General features: G+C 42.6%; 1 protein-coding gene across 1 annotated transcript in view; it reads right to left on the bottom strand.

Annotated features, from left to right (window-relative positions):
* Positions 1-16,181, bottom strand: part of runx3 (RUNX family transcription factor 3) — a 47,324-nt gene that overhangs the window by 23,936 nt on the left and 7,207 nt on the right. Inside the window, exons 3-5 of the mRNA XM_068338516.1 lie at positions 4,219-4,460; positions 3,399-3,555; positions 1,908-2,012 (exon numbers count right to left, since the gene is read on the bottom strand). Coding sequence (XP_068194617.1) covers positions 1,908-2,012; positions 3,399-3,555; positions 4,219-4,460 — 504 coding nt within the window. The remainder of the gene's footprint in view (positions 1-1,907; positions 2,013-3,398; positions 3,556-4,218; positions 4,461-16,181) is intronic.

Genomic DNA, 16,181 nt, shown 5'->3' with positions numbered 1-16,181 from the left:
CACCTTCTGTGCGCTCAGATGGACAGAAACTCATCCCGGCCTCAGATCTGACAGCTCATTCAAACCAACAGAACCAACAAGATGAATGGGCCGCGCTTAAAGCTGCTTATTCTCTTAACTGTGTTCAGCTGTTTGAATTTCCTGGTTGAATCTGTTTTCACTACAGAGTGGCTGGATGTGTTATTCGAACCTCACACCAGCTTTGACTTCATTAGCCAATTTAATATTATCATAAATTAAGGAGGTTCCATTAAGCACACATTCAGTCATATTCCCGTGTTGTTTTTGTTAATCAACCTTTGCAGAGGTTTACTTTCTGTCACTCTCAGCCCCAACAGAGTTTAATGGAGCCTTAAATTCCTGCTGCCCTATATTAAACAGTGTCACTTTATAGCCCCAGCGCCGGTGTTAAAGTAGCGCGGCCACTCTGACGCCTCAGCTGGAGCTGCAGCCTGTTGACAGACAGGCAGGAGACGGGCCTAATGTACAGTTATTTCAAGCTGAGACGTTTGCAGAAGCACATGAGAATGCATTTATGCTCGCAGACGCGTTAAGCTTTTTTTTTTCTCCCCCCCCTTCAACTGCAGATCAAATTGAAACCATTCACACACGCGCGCGCGCACACACACACACACACACACACACACACACACACACACATATATAAAGTGTTTATTATTATCTAGTCCCTTCCCCTGCAAATAGTATTAAGCCTGGCAGGTGGGTGGTTGTTGGTGTGTGTGTGTGTGTGTGTGTGGGGGGGGGTTCCGCCCCTTTCTCTGTGCCCCACAGCTCCTTCTCCTCCCAGCCATACCCCGTTACTGTGGCCCTTGCTACCTCTCTCTCTATCTTCCCCTGCTGTGGTCTGTTTTGACTGGGCTAAATCCAGCATGTCCCAGATATATTACCCCCCCCCCTTCACAGACATGAGCGAGAGCCATGGCTATCCGCCTGTTCAGAGACCTGTAAAGCCATTATAAACACGGCCTCTCCATAGGTACATCATGACCCCCGCCTTCCCCCATCTTATGTTTCCCACCTTGACCTCATGTATGCACCCATCGCCCCAACCCGAAGCCCCTGACTCATGTGAGTGCCTCCTACCCCCGTCCCGCTTCACAGCAGGAGCTCCAAACCACACGAGAATGGAGCTGTGGCTCAGCGATGGCGCGAACAGCTTTAGCGCGCTGCGTCTCCCGAACAGCGGCCAGAGTCTAGCCTGTGTTAAATCGACGAGCCACTTATGTGGTCGGTCAGGTACGGGGGTGAGGGGGGGGGGGTGAGCAGAGCCACCTGCGGCTTGGAGACTCACTCAGCTCCTCTTAGTGGTCTTGGGTTTTGCCTTAATATGCTTTACAATTTCCTCTGACTGGGCCCTTCCCTCTGCCCCTGTAACACACACACACACACACACACACACACACACACACACACACACACACACACACACACACACACACACACACACACACACACACACACACACACACACACACACACACACACACACACACACATGCATACTCACATTTGTAAGGACAGTGCGCCACACTACAATCGACCTCGAACCACTCCACGCCGGACCCGTAACTCACATCTAGAAACCATCCTTTTGCGCATGTGAATGCGTGAATACAGTCACGTCTCCATAGCGCACACTCAAGAACACACGCACTCTCACCGATGTTCACGTACATCCACGGATGACTCATGCAGTTGTTTTAGCGTGAAGACATTCTGACACCCACGACATTCAAACAAGCCAGCGTTAACACCGCAACACGCATCATCACCACCACCACCATCATCATCATCATCATCATCATCATCATCATCATCATCATCATCATCATCATCATCAACAACAACAATAGTTGCGTCTACGTGGGTTACGTGCGTGCACTCACTGCGTGGTTCTCGGGGTCCGTCCACGGTGACTTTGATGGCTCGGTGGTAGGTGGCCACTTGTGGAGGTCCGGTGAACACGGTGATGGTCAGAGTGAAGCTCTTTCCTGCAAAACAGAAACACGCCAGCTCTCGTTTTATTTCAGGCCTACTTATATTATTGTATTATCTCAAATACCCGTTTTGAATTATCCGCACACAATAAACTCTTTTGTTTGCAACAATACATCGCTTGTTCAATTTGGAATTAACGCAGGCTTTTGTTCCGTCTCAGCTTTTGAGTTAAAGAGGCAGAGACCACCTCTTTTGATGGCCTGACTGCGGGGATGATTTTGATTATTGAGAGAATGCGTTCCAGATTGTCCGAAAAGGCTTACAGCGATAGTTTATTGTTCAACAAGGCGGGATCTTGCTCCCATCTGCAACTAAGCCCGTTCACAAGCAGGGAGGGAGGCTGCATTGTGCAGCGGGTCCGGTGCTCGTCTTCTGAGAAAGGCATCTCTTGTTAAAAAGAGACGGCGTGGGAAGAAACGCGAAAAATCATCATCGGGTGAGGTAATTGACCACAGAAATGAAAGGTATTTGACTACATGTTCATTTGGACACGAGGCCTTTTAAGACTATCAAATGCTAATTATTTAACACCGACTGGAAATATAAAAGACCACAAAAGGTCCGAAAAGGTTCTGAAAGCTGCTGGAAAAAAATGATGCAAATTTACTGACAAATATAATTTGTTTTGTTTATGCCCCCAAATTAAGATCTTTTAATTTATTCTATAAATAATATTTTTCCAAAGACCTAACGTTTCATATCAATTCCCACATCCCATGTGAATATTCTGTCTGAGTGATTTTTTTTTAGTCACATCAGTTCAACACAATAGAACAACCACGACAAGAACATACATCAGGTTGCACGCTTTTTTAGTGGTTGTCACTGTTGCGACGTGGATTGCGTGATTTTCACTGTATGCCCTTGAATTTAGAAAATTGCAGTCACATCCCAACTGCTCACGGTGACACAGGCCAGATGTTTGGGTGTCACCCGTGGCCGTCAGACGGAAAAATACGGGCCCGATCTTTACCCAGTGTTTCCAAATGTATAGTTTTTTTCCCTTTACAAAGATATAAGACCTAAAGTGGTCTATTTTTAATTTAAAAAATATCTAAATTTCAATTGATCTGTTTTTCCTGCATATGTATGTTTCACTAAAAATATAAGATGACCTCCAATATTATTTATATAAAAACATAAAAACATGCTGCTGTAAGTCGTTGCTGCGCTTTGACGAAGAAACACGATCCATTATAATATTATACTATATTATTGTTGCTCTGTGTGTGTGTGTGTGTGTGTGTGTGTGTGTGTGTGTGTGTGTGTGTGTGTGTGTGTGTGTGTGTGTGTGTGTGTGTGTGTGTGTGTGTGTGTGTGTGTGTGTGTGTGTCAAAAAGATAGACAGAAAGACAGACAGGAGAGAGAGTCTCATTTACCCCGTCCGCTCCTGCCCACGAAGCGCAGGTCGTTGAACCGGGCCACCTGGTTCTTCATCACGGCGGAGGCGTTCCTCAGCTCGGCTGAGTAGTTCTCGTCATTCCCGGCCATCACCGTGACCAGAGTTCCGTCGGGGACGTCACCGAGAGCCACGACCTGCTCAGGAGAAAGCAATGGGTCACTCTGGCTCAAGGAATTATGAAAACAGAACGCGCGTAAAGTGGCCCCTAATATTTGGAAGGAATATGTCCCCAGTCTCAGCGTGTCAACAGAACACCGTGTCGCTGTGTATTACTAGTAGCACAAACCCTCTACTTTGGAACTGTGCAACATTATAAAATCAATTATATTTGAACGTTTTACTTTTTACTCTTATATTTTCTTCGTATGGATAAACCTTAATAATAAGACGAGTTACAAATCTTGCAAAACTACTTAAAGAATTTAAAATATAGAAAAATGAATGACACACTTCAAGTTCAGCTGATACATCTTATTTTAAATGTACTTATATGTTTTGATTTATGTGTAATTTTATAGATGCACTGATTAAAGCCTATAAAAATGAGTGAATTTTAAAATATATTTACATATGAAATATTCTACAAAAACACTAATGCTGAAGCAAAAAGCAACACAATTTCTCGAGCTCACTCTCCCATCCGAATAAATGTAACTAAGTTTCTACAATAAATAAAGCTAATTATATTAAACCACTTTAAAAATATTTCGCGGTGCATTCCTAAAAGTTAGAAAACCCCAGTGTGCGTCAACAAAATGAAAATATAATAAATAATAATTAGAAGCCATATGTCTTGCCTTGAAAGCCACTGGAAGCGTCTTGTTGCACCTCCAGTGAGACGGGAGGACGGAGCAGAGGAAGTTGGGGCTGTCGGTACGGACCAGCTCGCCGGCGTGGTCTGCAAGGACATCTACCACGTTCCTGGTGTCCGGTCTTGACCTGAGAGGCCCCGGGGTGGCCATGGACCCGCTGCCGTCTCCAATCTTACTGCAGGGGAAGGACGTGGAGGGCGGCGTGAACCGTCTGGTGGTGGGCGGCTCTACGGGAATATGCATCACAACAGCTTGGGTCAGTGCCACCTGACTGGGTTTCGTGGAACAGGAAACTTTGGGATGAAGTGAGTTCTTTTAGTCTCTGTTCCTCCAGACGCGGATGGTCTCAGGAGTGTTTGAGAGCGCAGAGGATGGAGGCGAGAGAGCGCAAAGTCTGACTGATCTCGGCAGGAGCAGTAAACTGTGATGAACGTGTGAACGCAGGACGAGACAACCCGAGGGGCATCCGCGCTTCTTTGTGTTTCACAAACTTCAGCTAAAGCAGATCAAGCCTCCATCAAAGTGCTCGACGTTTTATCTGACGTGCATCTGATGAACACATTCAAAACAACTCTGAAATCAGTCTTCCCTCAGTAGCGTCTTGCGATCGCTCTGGGCAGGTAATCCAGTTGTAGTGCAAAAAAGTTAGACAATCCACGCTGTCTTTCTCTACGCTGTTTTGTTTTATTTTTTTTTAAAAATCGATCAAACACGTCGTCAGATTTCAACAGAACCCTCAAACTAAAGGTCTCAAACCCGAACTCTTCAGTCACACTGAAGTCGGAGTAAATCGCTGTCCTTCACGCGAGTAAAAGTTCTTCCAACTTTATCCGCGTTGGAACAACAACGATATTCTTGAGTGGGATGAGCTGTCTCGATGCTCCCGTTCAGGAGTTTAAGTTATCCTTTAGCGCAGCGTCAGGGCGCAGGAGGGAGCCGTGAAGCTGAACGGACTGCAGAGTGCCGCGATATTATTTAACACGAGTCATTTTAGTGTTTAGTGGTTGGGACTATGGAGATGATCTCGACCAATGAATCGGCTGGGTTGGGCTTTCATCGGACCAATCAAACTCTCTGCCGCTCCTTCTCCAGACGTGGACTGCTGCTCCACACTCGCTCGAGTATTGATACATATCTGAGCGCTTCTCTCGCTTTGTGTTTCTACTCAGAATACAGACACACGTTAATAGAATAGAAGAGAGAAAATTTGAAAACATTTTTTTTTAAAAGAAAGGACAGATAGTACAGGTTTGAATGGAAAATAAAAACCTGGACATTAACTTATTAAAATGAATAAGATTGTTCAAAATTATTAGACAGATGGTTCATCTGATTAAATAAATAAATTGAAAACATTGCACTTTCATCTCTCTTACGTTTGTTCTTAATTTATCTAAAGGAGGCTTCAGACTGCACAGGCCAGGTGGTTTTACTACCGCTCATTTGTGATGAAATCTTGTCTGCGGGCTTCACCCCTCTCCAGGTAAATGACTTTTTCATAAAGCGAAATTAAGGGAACAGACAGATCACTATCATTTTAATTGACTTCTCAGAATTAACGAGATAATTAAAGCAAATAGACTCCTGAGTTTTTTTCCCCACATCAAACAACACGATAGTATCGGTCTGTTCGCCTGGGGTGGAATTCATCAGAAACCTGAAATATTGAGGGTTACACACCCTACACACCCTCCGCCATGCTGCTTTCTGACACTAGTTGGCGCATTTGCCTTTTCAATCGCTGTCAGCGCAAATAGTCTGGCGCCGACGTTTCACATCTGCACAGAAAATGACGTTTTTATCTGTGCTCAGAGATAGACGGAAATCTGATTCACCGATAAACTCAACAACTCCTTCAGTGAGATGATTCTGTCTGTAAGGAAGGCCGGTGACTGTTTCCCCACTTCAGTGTGTGTTTTTGTGTTTTATTTATTTATTGTCGCTCTGTTAAAGACTAAAACTTCTACTCTAGAAATGCGAACGTTCTTTCGTTTGAGAAACTCTTAATGAAGTCATTCACCGGGATGGAGATAACACGTACGCCTCTAAATATTATATTTAGAGAAATAAACGAGTCTTTTGTTGCATTTTGTTCTAAATCAATAAGTAATTCTCAAATAAATTAAAATACTGTAAATAACTTGACCTTCTTGGGTCTCATGAGGACGGACAGTTATTATTTATGTGGTGTAAATATAATTTTATCAGTTTTGCGAATTAACGACGTCCTCAATAAACGAGATTAATAACCTGTCAGCTTTGATTAAAATATTTTAAATTGAACAAAAAATTACGACATGAATGATATTTTAAAATTATTTCTGAAAAAAAGAAAGTGACAGAAAGAGGAGTATTGAAAAGGAGAGCTGGATTTTCTTCCGAGCGCATTTTTAACATGCATTCAATCGATGTTTCACTTTGATAAATCATTTTCCTGTCTGTTCGTCTGTCTGGGCTTCTCTCTTTTTTAAAATTCGAGCGAACAAATCAAATACATTGATCTGACACGAGGACTCCATGAAAGTCGTTTTCCCTTAATTCTGATCATCACATTGGATTTAAAATTGATCAGTTGTTTTAATAAATTTAAAATGTTCATTTTAAATCTGATAACCTGGCAACACATCACAACATCATTGGCGTCTTCAGACATTAATATTAGAAACACATCTTTACAGTTTACAAAAATTAAATATAACATACCGGTAATCTGATTTCCTGAAAAAAAGTGTTGCAATTCAAAATAAATCTATTAAAAATCTCTCAAGGTTCTTAAATATAAATGTTTTGTAACAGCTTTATTTGGGTGACACATTTATCAACCGACTAATCTGATATTTCCCTTTTCGTGCTGCTCATGAACTACAGTGGTTCAGTGGTGTGGTGGGTCGAGGGCACCACAAACACATTTAAGTGATACTGCCTTTACCTTACAAAAGCATACGAATCACTGAGAGAATAATATCTGAATCATCATAAATCTACTTCAATTCACACAATATTCTTCCTTGTTTTTAATATTCTTCCTTGTTTTTAATTGAAGACATAGATCAACAGGAATTACAGAAGCTCATTCCACAGCTAAACTCAACTCATTCTGTGCAGCAGCAGCTCAATCCCCTCAATCCTCTCTTCACATATCACCTTTGAACAAATCACCTATAAAGCGGCCTCTATTTTCAGAATGCTTTCATGGGACGGTGACAATGCTGGTGATATTTTGGTCATCCCCCTGGCCTCTGTTCATTATTAATATATGACCACACACCCCAGCTATACCCTGTGCAGTCCTAATGTGTGCTCCGGGCGCCAGTCACATTTAGATCTCTACATTTCACCGTGCAGTTTCTATAGTTTCAGCCGCACCACCATCGAGGACAGAGTGAGTCGAGGCCCTGAATGATTTTTAATGATCCAGGTGGGCCGTGCCTGAAATCAAGACAGGGCTCACAGAGGATATGTGAAACCCTGGCCTATACCTCAAATACGCCTTGGTGTATCTGAGTCTTACCATTGAAGGATAAAAGGAGAATTAATCCTTCAGACACCAATCAAAAAATTACGTCATTGTTTTGCAACATTCACTCTGTGAGTGAGATCTCACCTTCATCTGTTTATGATCTGAATCAAAAGGAAATCTCATCACAGAAAGGGGTTTTCTGTGGTTTCAGAAAATTATTTGTTGGGTAGAAAGACACCATTAAACGGCACCACAGTCAAGCAGTTGTAAATGGGACCTGAAGCTAAAGTTCAACTGATGCTAAAGTTCCTCTCGGTCCCTATAAAGCAACTCTTTCTCCTGCGAGTATGAACCCAAAGGAACTCACGGAAGGTTTAATATGTAATGAGTCAGATTGTAAAGATTAATATGAGTATGATCCCCCCATTAGCAGAGAAACCAGTGGGAGCCTTTGGGGCCTGTAAGCATATACCTGAATCTAAATGCCACCCACGCAGCTTGAAAGTCACTTTGAAGATGGAGACATTCAGATATGTAGAGATCCCTTCAGAGATTTTTTTTTCTTTTTTCCCTGAATATAATCTATCAGCCAGTATAAACTCTCATGCTATTTTCAGACATGCACACATAAGCCTTTGGATGGGTAGCTATTCATTTGGTAAAGGGGGCTATGGGGGCAATTAGAAATAGTTTGAGGTTCAGCGATGACATAAGACAAAGATTTCTATCTTTAGAGGAGCTGTGGTGGTCACACATTTCTGTACATTCACAAATTACAGGGCAAGCTTTGGCCCTCAACCCACCGAATGCATTCCTTCCGAAAAGTGTCTGCTCAAATTTCAGCCGGGGGTTTCTGCTGAGTGGAAATATGAGTGTTCTGAATGGACGACTTCTATGAAATGGAGTTTTATTCCTCTTGGATTAAATTAGCTCTACTTTGGGACTCAGAGTGTTTTTTTGTATGAATGATGAATTCTGCGGTTACTGTGGAACGCAGGGCTTGTTTACCCTTCCCTCCTTTTTATAAATTTTTTTTGGAGACATAGCTAGCTATGAAATGGACTTTTTCTGCTTGATATGACAAGAGTGTCTGTGATTGGACTTCCAAAAGTGATGTAAGTCACCAAAGCCATTTGTGCCAGTCCCCTCAAAGCCAAATCATATTCTAGCGTTGGAGTGTTTATATACACAAGTATACGGAGAAACTTTTAAACAACAGTGAGTGGGTACAGACTGTTTGGGTTTGAGCTCTCACTGCTCTGATGGCTGATTCTTTCTCAAATTTTGATTACATAATATGTCAGCACATCACAAATGGCGGTCATTTTTGTCCATTTTGATGTTCAGACAAGAAAATCAGAAACACATTGGACAATTTTGATCATATAAATTTGTATATTATTTTTTCCTTGCCAGGGTTGTCTGTGTTAGTTTTCAGGATCATGGAATGTGCTTGTGTATTCAAACTCCTCGTAACCTTTAAAAACTGTATTTTTTCCTTAATTTCTATAGTTTTTCTTCATAATTTTCCCCTTGTAGAGCTTTATACATCCAGTGACACACAGGGTTGCCAGCTCTGACTCTGTGGAGGCGTTTATATTATCATCAATACGATGGAGAGTACGGTCAGGGACACTTCCAAGGCCAGCAGCTAATTATTGTGCAAACATAATGAGTTGAGATGTGACAGTTGACAGAAGGTGAACACATTCATCTCATGCATCTTTAATATTCTTGCATTTTATAAAGATTCAGAGTGGAGCCAAGGGCTTATAAAAGGCCTGCGAATGAATTGAGCTGCATAATGGCTGCTTGGGGACGGCTCCCACTAAATAAGTGCTATCTTTCCATTTTGTTCACTGAGTAAGTTGCGTGAATTTTCTTACCCTCAAAATTTTAGATGTACACTTATGTTTCCATATTATTTAAATATGACAAGATTGTACTCTGGATGTGACAAGTATCATCAGCATATTTTTTCTGAACATTTATTTTTTTCATAATGCAGCGATTTCTACTGAAAATGTGAGATGAGTTAATATTATTGAGGCTTTGTATTTGGACAGGTTTACAGCAGGTTTAGGAGTGCTTGGGTTTTCACTGCAGGCTTCAGCACACAGTCCCTGTTAACTGTGATCGATACAAAGACCGTCTCTGCTGGAGATCTTGTCTGTCATGGAAAAGGAAGCAGCCACATTTCTGATTAGAAGGACAAACACACATCTACTTTGAACCATTAAAATTGATTTGGAAGTCAAAATTCAAATGAGGCCAGACTGAGATGGTTTGGACATGTCCAGAGGAGAGATAGTGAATATTTTGGTAGAAGGATGCTGAGTTTTGAACTAACAGGCAGGAGGCCTAGAGGAAGACCAAAGAGGAGGTTTATGGATGTAATGAGGGAAGACATGAAGGTAGTTGGTGTGAGAGAAGAGGATTCAAAGGACAGGGCTAGATGGAGGAAATTGATTCGCTGTGGCGACCCCTGAAGGGAAAAGCCGAAAGGAAAAGAAGAAGAAGTCAAAATTCAAATATTACCAGAACACTTGTAGTCAAAGAGAAGACATATTGGTCTGCTGTTTTTTGCACAGTGAGACAGAGGTAAATATTATTGGCAGCACTATACTCAGTTGCATGTTTTTGATCGTTTGTGTCACTTTTCAGGCTGGGCGTCTGCATTAGAAACTAGGATAGCGCTGAAGGACACCTCAGCTCACGACAAAAGCGCATCATTTAGCTCTCCTGGCTCAGGCACCACCCCTCCACATAGAATTGTGGAAATCAATTCGGTAATTTGTGCCTACTTGGGAAAAATGTTGAAAAATGTCCCATTTAGTAATGCTTTGGAAGGAAACTAAAAAAATTTCCTTCGTCTGCCATTTTATTCAGATCGGCACCAAAATTGAATGGTTTGTTTCCTGGATCATGTCCCATCCTTCCACCGGGTCTTGGGTAATCCCACTGACAATCAAATCCACAGATAAACAGGAGGGAACAGACAAAACCTGCAAAAATGCCTGTGATTAAACGTATGTACATATCCAAAGGTACATAAAATTGACAGAATTAAAGGTGGTGGTGTCCAAATCTAAGGAGCAAGCCATTGTTCCACCGAAGATGTTTAATGTGCTTTGTTCACATGGTTTCATTCTATTTGATGGTCAAGGAGGTCAAATGATCTAATATACAGTATGTTTAAAAAAAGCTAACATTTTTACTTCAAGTTTTCTACTCAGGCCTATTTTTCGACAGAATGAGTATTTATGATACTTAACTTGATATTTTAAGTGACTCCATAAGGTTTGTGAAGGAAATGAAAAATCTTTGTCTTACAGAGAACACAGGACATGTTTTACCATATTATCCTCTAATCAGTGAGATCTCCTGTAGGACCCGTCTATCAACATTCTATTAAGGAAAGTATTTGTTTTACCTTTGCTCTAGAGGGAGTTTAAGTGTGTGCATATCTGATTGCACATCCTCTTTTTGTAATACCTAACAAACCAGATGCGCTGTGTTCTTCTTCACGATGAAGAAGAACTCTGTAAAGGCACTGGGAGATGCTGCGATGGGTTTGCCATGATCAGGGGTCGAATGTGGTCAGGCCCCCTCCCTGTCCTTTCAGTGGCAGTTCAATGGCACACACCACACCCGAGGGGGGTGGGGGTTGGGGGATTCGCCATAAACCCCAGTGTCACGGTCGCTCCGCCCTCACATCATCCGTCGTGTACACTCACCCAATGATGACAGTCAGCAGCCTGTGATGTGGTTCCCGGGCCTGTTTATTCTTTGGAAACCCACTAAAAGTAGCATTGGATGGTAGGCTCACCAAAAGGCCCAGTGCTATTATAGGAGCACTTTGGGTTGAGTTTTGATCTGGTGGGATTGTAAATAGGGCCCTGCCTTGCTGCGGGCCACCACTTTTGGGCCATATTGTTTAGTGCGACCTGAAGGAAGCTTTTTGATATTCATGGTGATTTGTAACCCTGAGCAAAATGAAATGTTAAGTTAATGTGACTCACACAGTTTGGGGTTACATACTTCTTGAGGATATCAGTGTGTGCTTTTCATAATGTTGACGATGATGGACAAAGCCATCAAATGTACCCTGCTCTACTTTTCGTCATTTTACCAAAGGACAGATTCTGTTCCAGGATCTTTATTTACCCCTGGAAGTCAGCGTAACTTTTAAATCTAAATGAGTCCCATAAATACTTCAACTCTCTCATTTTTTTTCAGTTGTGGTTTTTTAGTGTGAGCTATAATCATTTCTCATCTTTCTTTGTCTCTGTGTCTGTCAATTTGTGTGCACGCACACATGTGGACACAAACGCACTGTGTTTCTCCTTTTCTAGCGAGAGCTTCTGATGCAAGGACGGCAATCTGTAATCTGTAGTAATTGCATGTTGCAGAAAAACATTTTTCCGCTGTGGTAATCACTGCAATATGTGCAGTTGTGTTACCAAAGTGACAGCACCCCCACCTCCTACAGACACACATATCTACACTACTCTCTCTCTCCCTCTCTCTCTCTCTCTCTCTCTCTCTCTCTCTCTCTCTCTCACACACACACACACACACACACACACACACACACACACACACACACACACACACACACACACACATACACACAGACACACACTATAAAGTATCCTGACTCACTCTAATTTAAGAAGAATAAAAGTTTGGAGATGGCTTTTCGGGATAGGTAAAAGAAAAAAGAAAAAAACTGTGCAGGCAACCACTGTTAGTGCTTTACACACACACACACACACACACACACACACACCACACACACACACACACACACACACACACACACACACACACACACACACACTGGCAGTTCTGTCATGCTGCATTCACCTTCTGCAGGAGATTTACAGTTCCTGCCATTGACAGTTTAACTGCACGTAGCTTCGCTGCCAGAGTCCTGCCAAAGCTCAGCTGCCACACACAGATCAGGAGACAACTCTCACACAGGAGCTGAATCACTTCACTCTCACTTCTCCTATTTAACAGCCAACACTGAAAACCAGTGATGAAATTTAAATCCTAATACCTTAATATAACTTTGGAACAGGAAAAAGCACACATAAACACACACAAACAACTGTGCATCTTTTTTTTCTCTCACTTGTGTCGAGAAAAAAAAAGAGTCCAGTAAAGGTAGACACATTGATTTGACTTTCTTTCTGGAGCAGACGTGATAAAGTACAGACTCTGACATGTTCTCAAAGTTTGAAGGAGAGTTCTACCATCAAACCAAACCTCATGTCATATTAACATAATATTGATTTAAGGGATTAGGAAATTTATTCCAACTCCCATTCAGGCTCACAGGCAGAGAGCATTTTCAGCATGAATGACCACCATGTAGAAAAAGAGAAAAACAAAGCAGAGGGAAAAACACTGACATCACGCCTTTTCCTTGGGGTCGACTTTCTTGCATATGTTTCTTGTCTGTTTCGTCTTCTTACGTGTTTTATGTCTGCAGTCTCGTTTCATCTGTCATGTGTGATATGCACCAAGGGATCATCTTTTTTCACATGTTACTGTTTCATCTGTTTCAGTTGAAATCAGCCTCGATGTGGGAAAGCACTCGATGATGCAAAGTAGGATTAATCTATAAAGTAACAAGACTGTTTTGAAGATGTAAGGAGCAGAGAGCACAGATGTTTTTATCTTATAGTACAGGAAGTAAAAGAAATTCACCAATAAAAGAAATGCTCAGATACCTGAAAACTCTGTTTAACTAAATAAATATTTGTACTTGGCGAGTTTTCACTTTGGCTAGGAAGGGTATCGTGGAGAATTGACTCATCCGTCAGAGTTCCTTCTGATTAGTGGAAGTTATGGCCACATTAAATGCAGTGAGTGTGGCAACAGTGGCTGAACCATCAATGCATACTTATCAAACCATTATTACCAGTTCACCACCAACACTGCTGTCTGCTGCTTTAGATTGTGGTGCAGGTTAATGAGGTCAATGATCTCTTTTTGTCTCTCATGTTTGTGATGCCATCACCCCTTTGGTCAACGGGGGCACAAATATGTCAGCCCAGTCAGCCTTTCTTGCCCTGCTCTGGCCAAAGTCTAATAATACACACACAGTATGTGGACAAAGTAAAGCGGAGAGGCGTTTATAGATGCACAGACAACCAATATTGTAACCAGACTGTGTGTGTAAACCATCTCCTCTGTGACTGCTGAAGCCTTCCAACCTCCCAGCAGCTGAGCCTCCCTAATGGAGTCTCTCTGTCAGATTAAACAGCTCCTACTGACGAGGAGAGAAGACAGCACTGGAAGCCGTTCAGTCTGACAGCAACAGCACACATGACTGGCAACGCAGCCTGTGTCTGCTCTCCCATCGCTGGAGATCTCACAAATAAAGCGCAAGAGAGGGGGAGGGTAAGGGATTCTGTGCCCCTTGGTTCAGAAAAAAAAAGTTGTGAGCCCCCCCCCCCCACACACACACACACACAAAGGCAGAGACCCAATAGCTTAGTCTTTTCCTAAAATGAAATCGCATGTGAGTTGAATATTAGGAAGTGTGCGTGGCTTCCAGCAACCACCAAGCCATTATAGCAGAGCCTGTAAACCACATTTTCACCAGCCAACAATGCTTCTTTGTGCTTGTTGTGTGGCTGTCCCGTCTCAGAAGGAAAACCATGCGCTTTAAGACACTGTGAAGATTGGAGTGAAGAAGTGAAGACAAGCGATGAAGATAAAGTGTCAGTTTTAGATCTCTGCTTAATTAGTGGCAGTCGTGTTGGGGGGTGGGGGGTGAGCAGGCAAACTGCAACCCCACAGCAGGGAGGACTTTGATGTGGGCGCACCAGGAATGCTGTTGTTCATTCCTCTCTGCAACAAAAGCCACATGTTTTTTGTATTATTTTTTTTATTTTAGACTGAATGGCTGTTTCTTCAAGTGATGAAGGAACATAGTGGGATATGTAATGAATGATATAAATGGATTGAATGCTAACCTGCAAAACATGAGTCAGCGGACGGTCTGCTAACCAAACACTGAGTCAAAGCTGCTGTGCTTCAGCTGATTGGGGCGTTCACGGTCGTACCCACTTTCTGTGCATGTATGACACACACACATTCAAGGACCACCTCGTGTGAACAAATACACACCATGTACATGCTTCTAGCTTTTCTACCATATTCTTCAGCGTCTGCCCTTTTCAGCTACTTCCATCCCAGAGACGTTTTCGGTAAAGGTCATTCCAGGTTCTGTCACACACATTCAAGTGCAAATTGACTTCAAAGAGCCACCAAATATTGAATTTGCATTAATTTCCCTCTTTGACAGAGTTCAGCCTCTCAAGAACCATTTGACTCACCACTGAATCAACCGGATTTGAGCAGAAACCGGTGCTGGTTTCCGGACTGTCCCTGCCATTTTTCTGTGCAGACATGAGGCTGATCTTGGAAAGTACTCGTCTGGCCCTTGGAGCTTTTCATTGTGAGGAAACAAGGGTGTGGCGACTCCCAGCCTGGGAGCCAAGGATCTTATGAGAGCACTTAGACACATAATATTGTCAGTCCTCATAAATCCAATCTTTTGCGCAGTAAGTGATTGCCATCATTCCAGTTGATTTCAAATTAAGTCAAAAGAAAATAAATAATCTCCAAATGTCACCGAGCCTTTGTGCAGCAACTGCACAGCACAACGTGCTGCATGCAACTCTTCTGTGGGTTTGATTCCCAGTACTAGATTAAGCAAACCTAATTGGAGACTATTTCCAAATGGAGTCCTTCCATTAAAATATTGCTTCAGTCAAAGACTTGGCTTAATTGGAGCCTGGGAACCCAACCACCAGGGAAACGTGTCTGTCCAAAGAGACTGAAAATTACCTCTCATCTCCCCCGGCGATGCTCTTGTACAGTTTGTACTCTGACCCCAATGAGCTAGCTTAGCAGCAGGGCTTTCCCTCTTTGACTCAGAAGCTCAGGCGTCCATCCACTGAGGCTTTGCTGTAACTGCACACTAATCCCCTGATTGCTGTGTTTAGGTGCTGAACATTGCTGTTCCACGTCAAGGCGGCCATGGCTAATGACGAGCTGATGACACAACGATGACAAGGAACATTTGTGAAGCCAATCAGTGACCTGGAGCTCCTGGCAGCCTGGTGATTAGGTTAATCAAACTCAGTACCGCCTGAATGACTGACCTGCTGTCTGCCTCTTATGTCATCACACTGATTAAAGGGGAAAGTCAGGCCCTTCTAACAGCGGCCTGGCCTTCCTGCCAGGTTGGCAGTGTTAGCACAGCTAACTGTCATGCTAAAACCTGTAGCGCTAAGAGGCTCTCAATGTTATTATTCCTATTGTAACATGGCAGAATATGTCAGTATGCTGTTAACCTATTGTTACCCTCAAACTGCGGCTACAAAAAGATAGATTACTCTATAGGAGATCATTTATAATAACAGAAATCAAACCGTTTCATCAAAGTGATATTCTTTCACACGAG

Source organism: Antennarius striatus, chromosome 17 (assembly GCF_040054535.1).
Source record: "Antennarius striatus isolate MH-2024 chromosome 17, ASM4005453v1, whole genome shotgun sequence".
Classification (NCBI taxonomy): Eukaryota; Metazoa; Chordata; class Actinopteri; order Lophiiformes; family Antennariidae; genus Antennarius; species Antennarius striatus.
The sequence above is the reverse complement of the archived record's forward strand: the minus strand, read 5'-3'. Positions and strand labels throughout refer to the sequence as shown.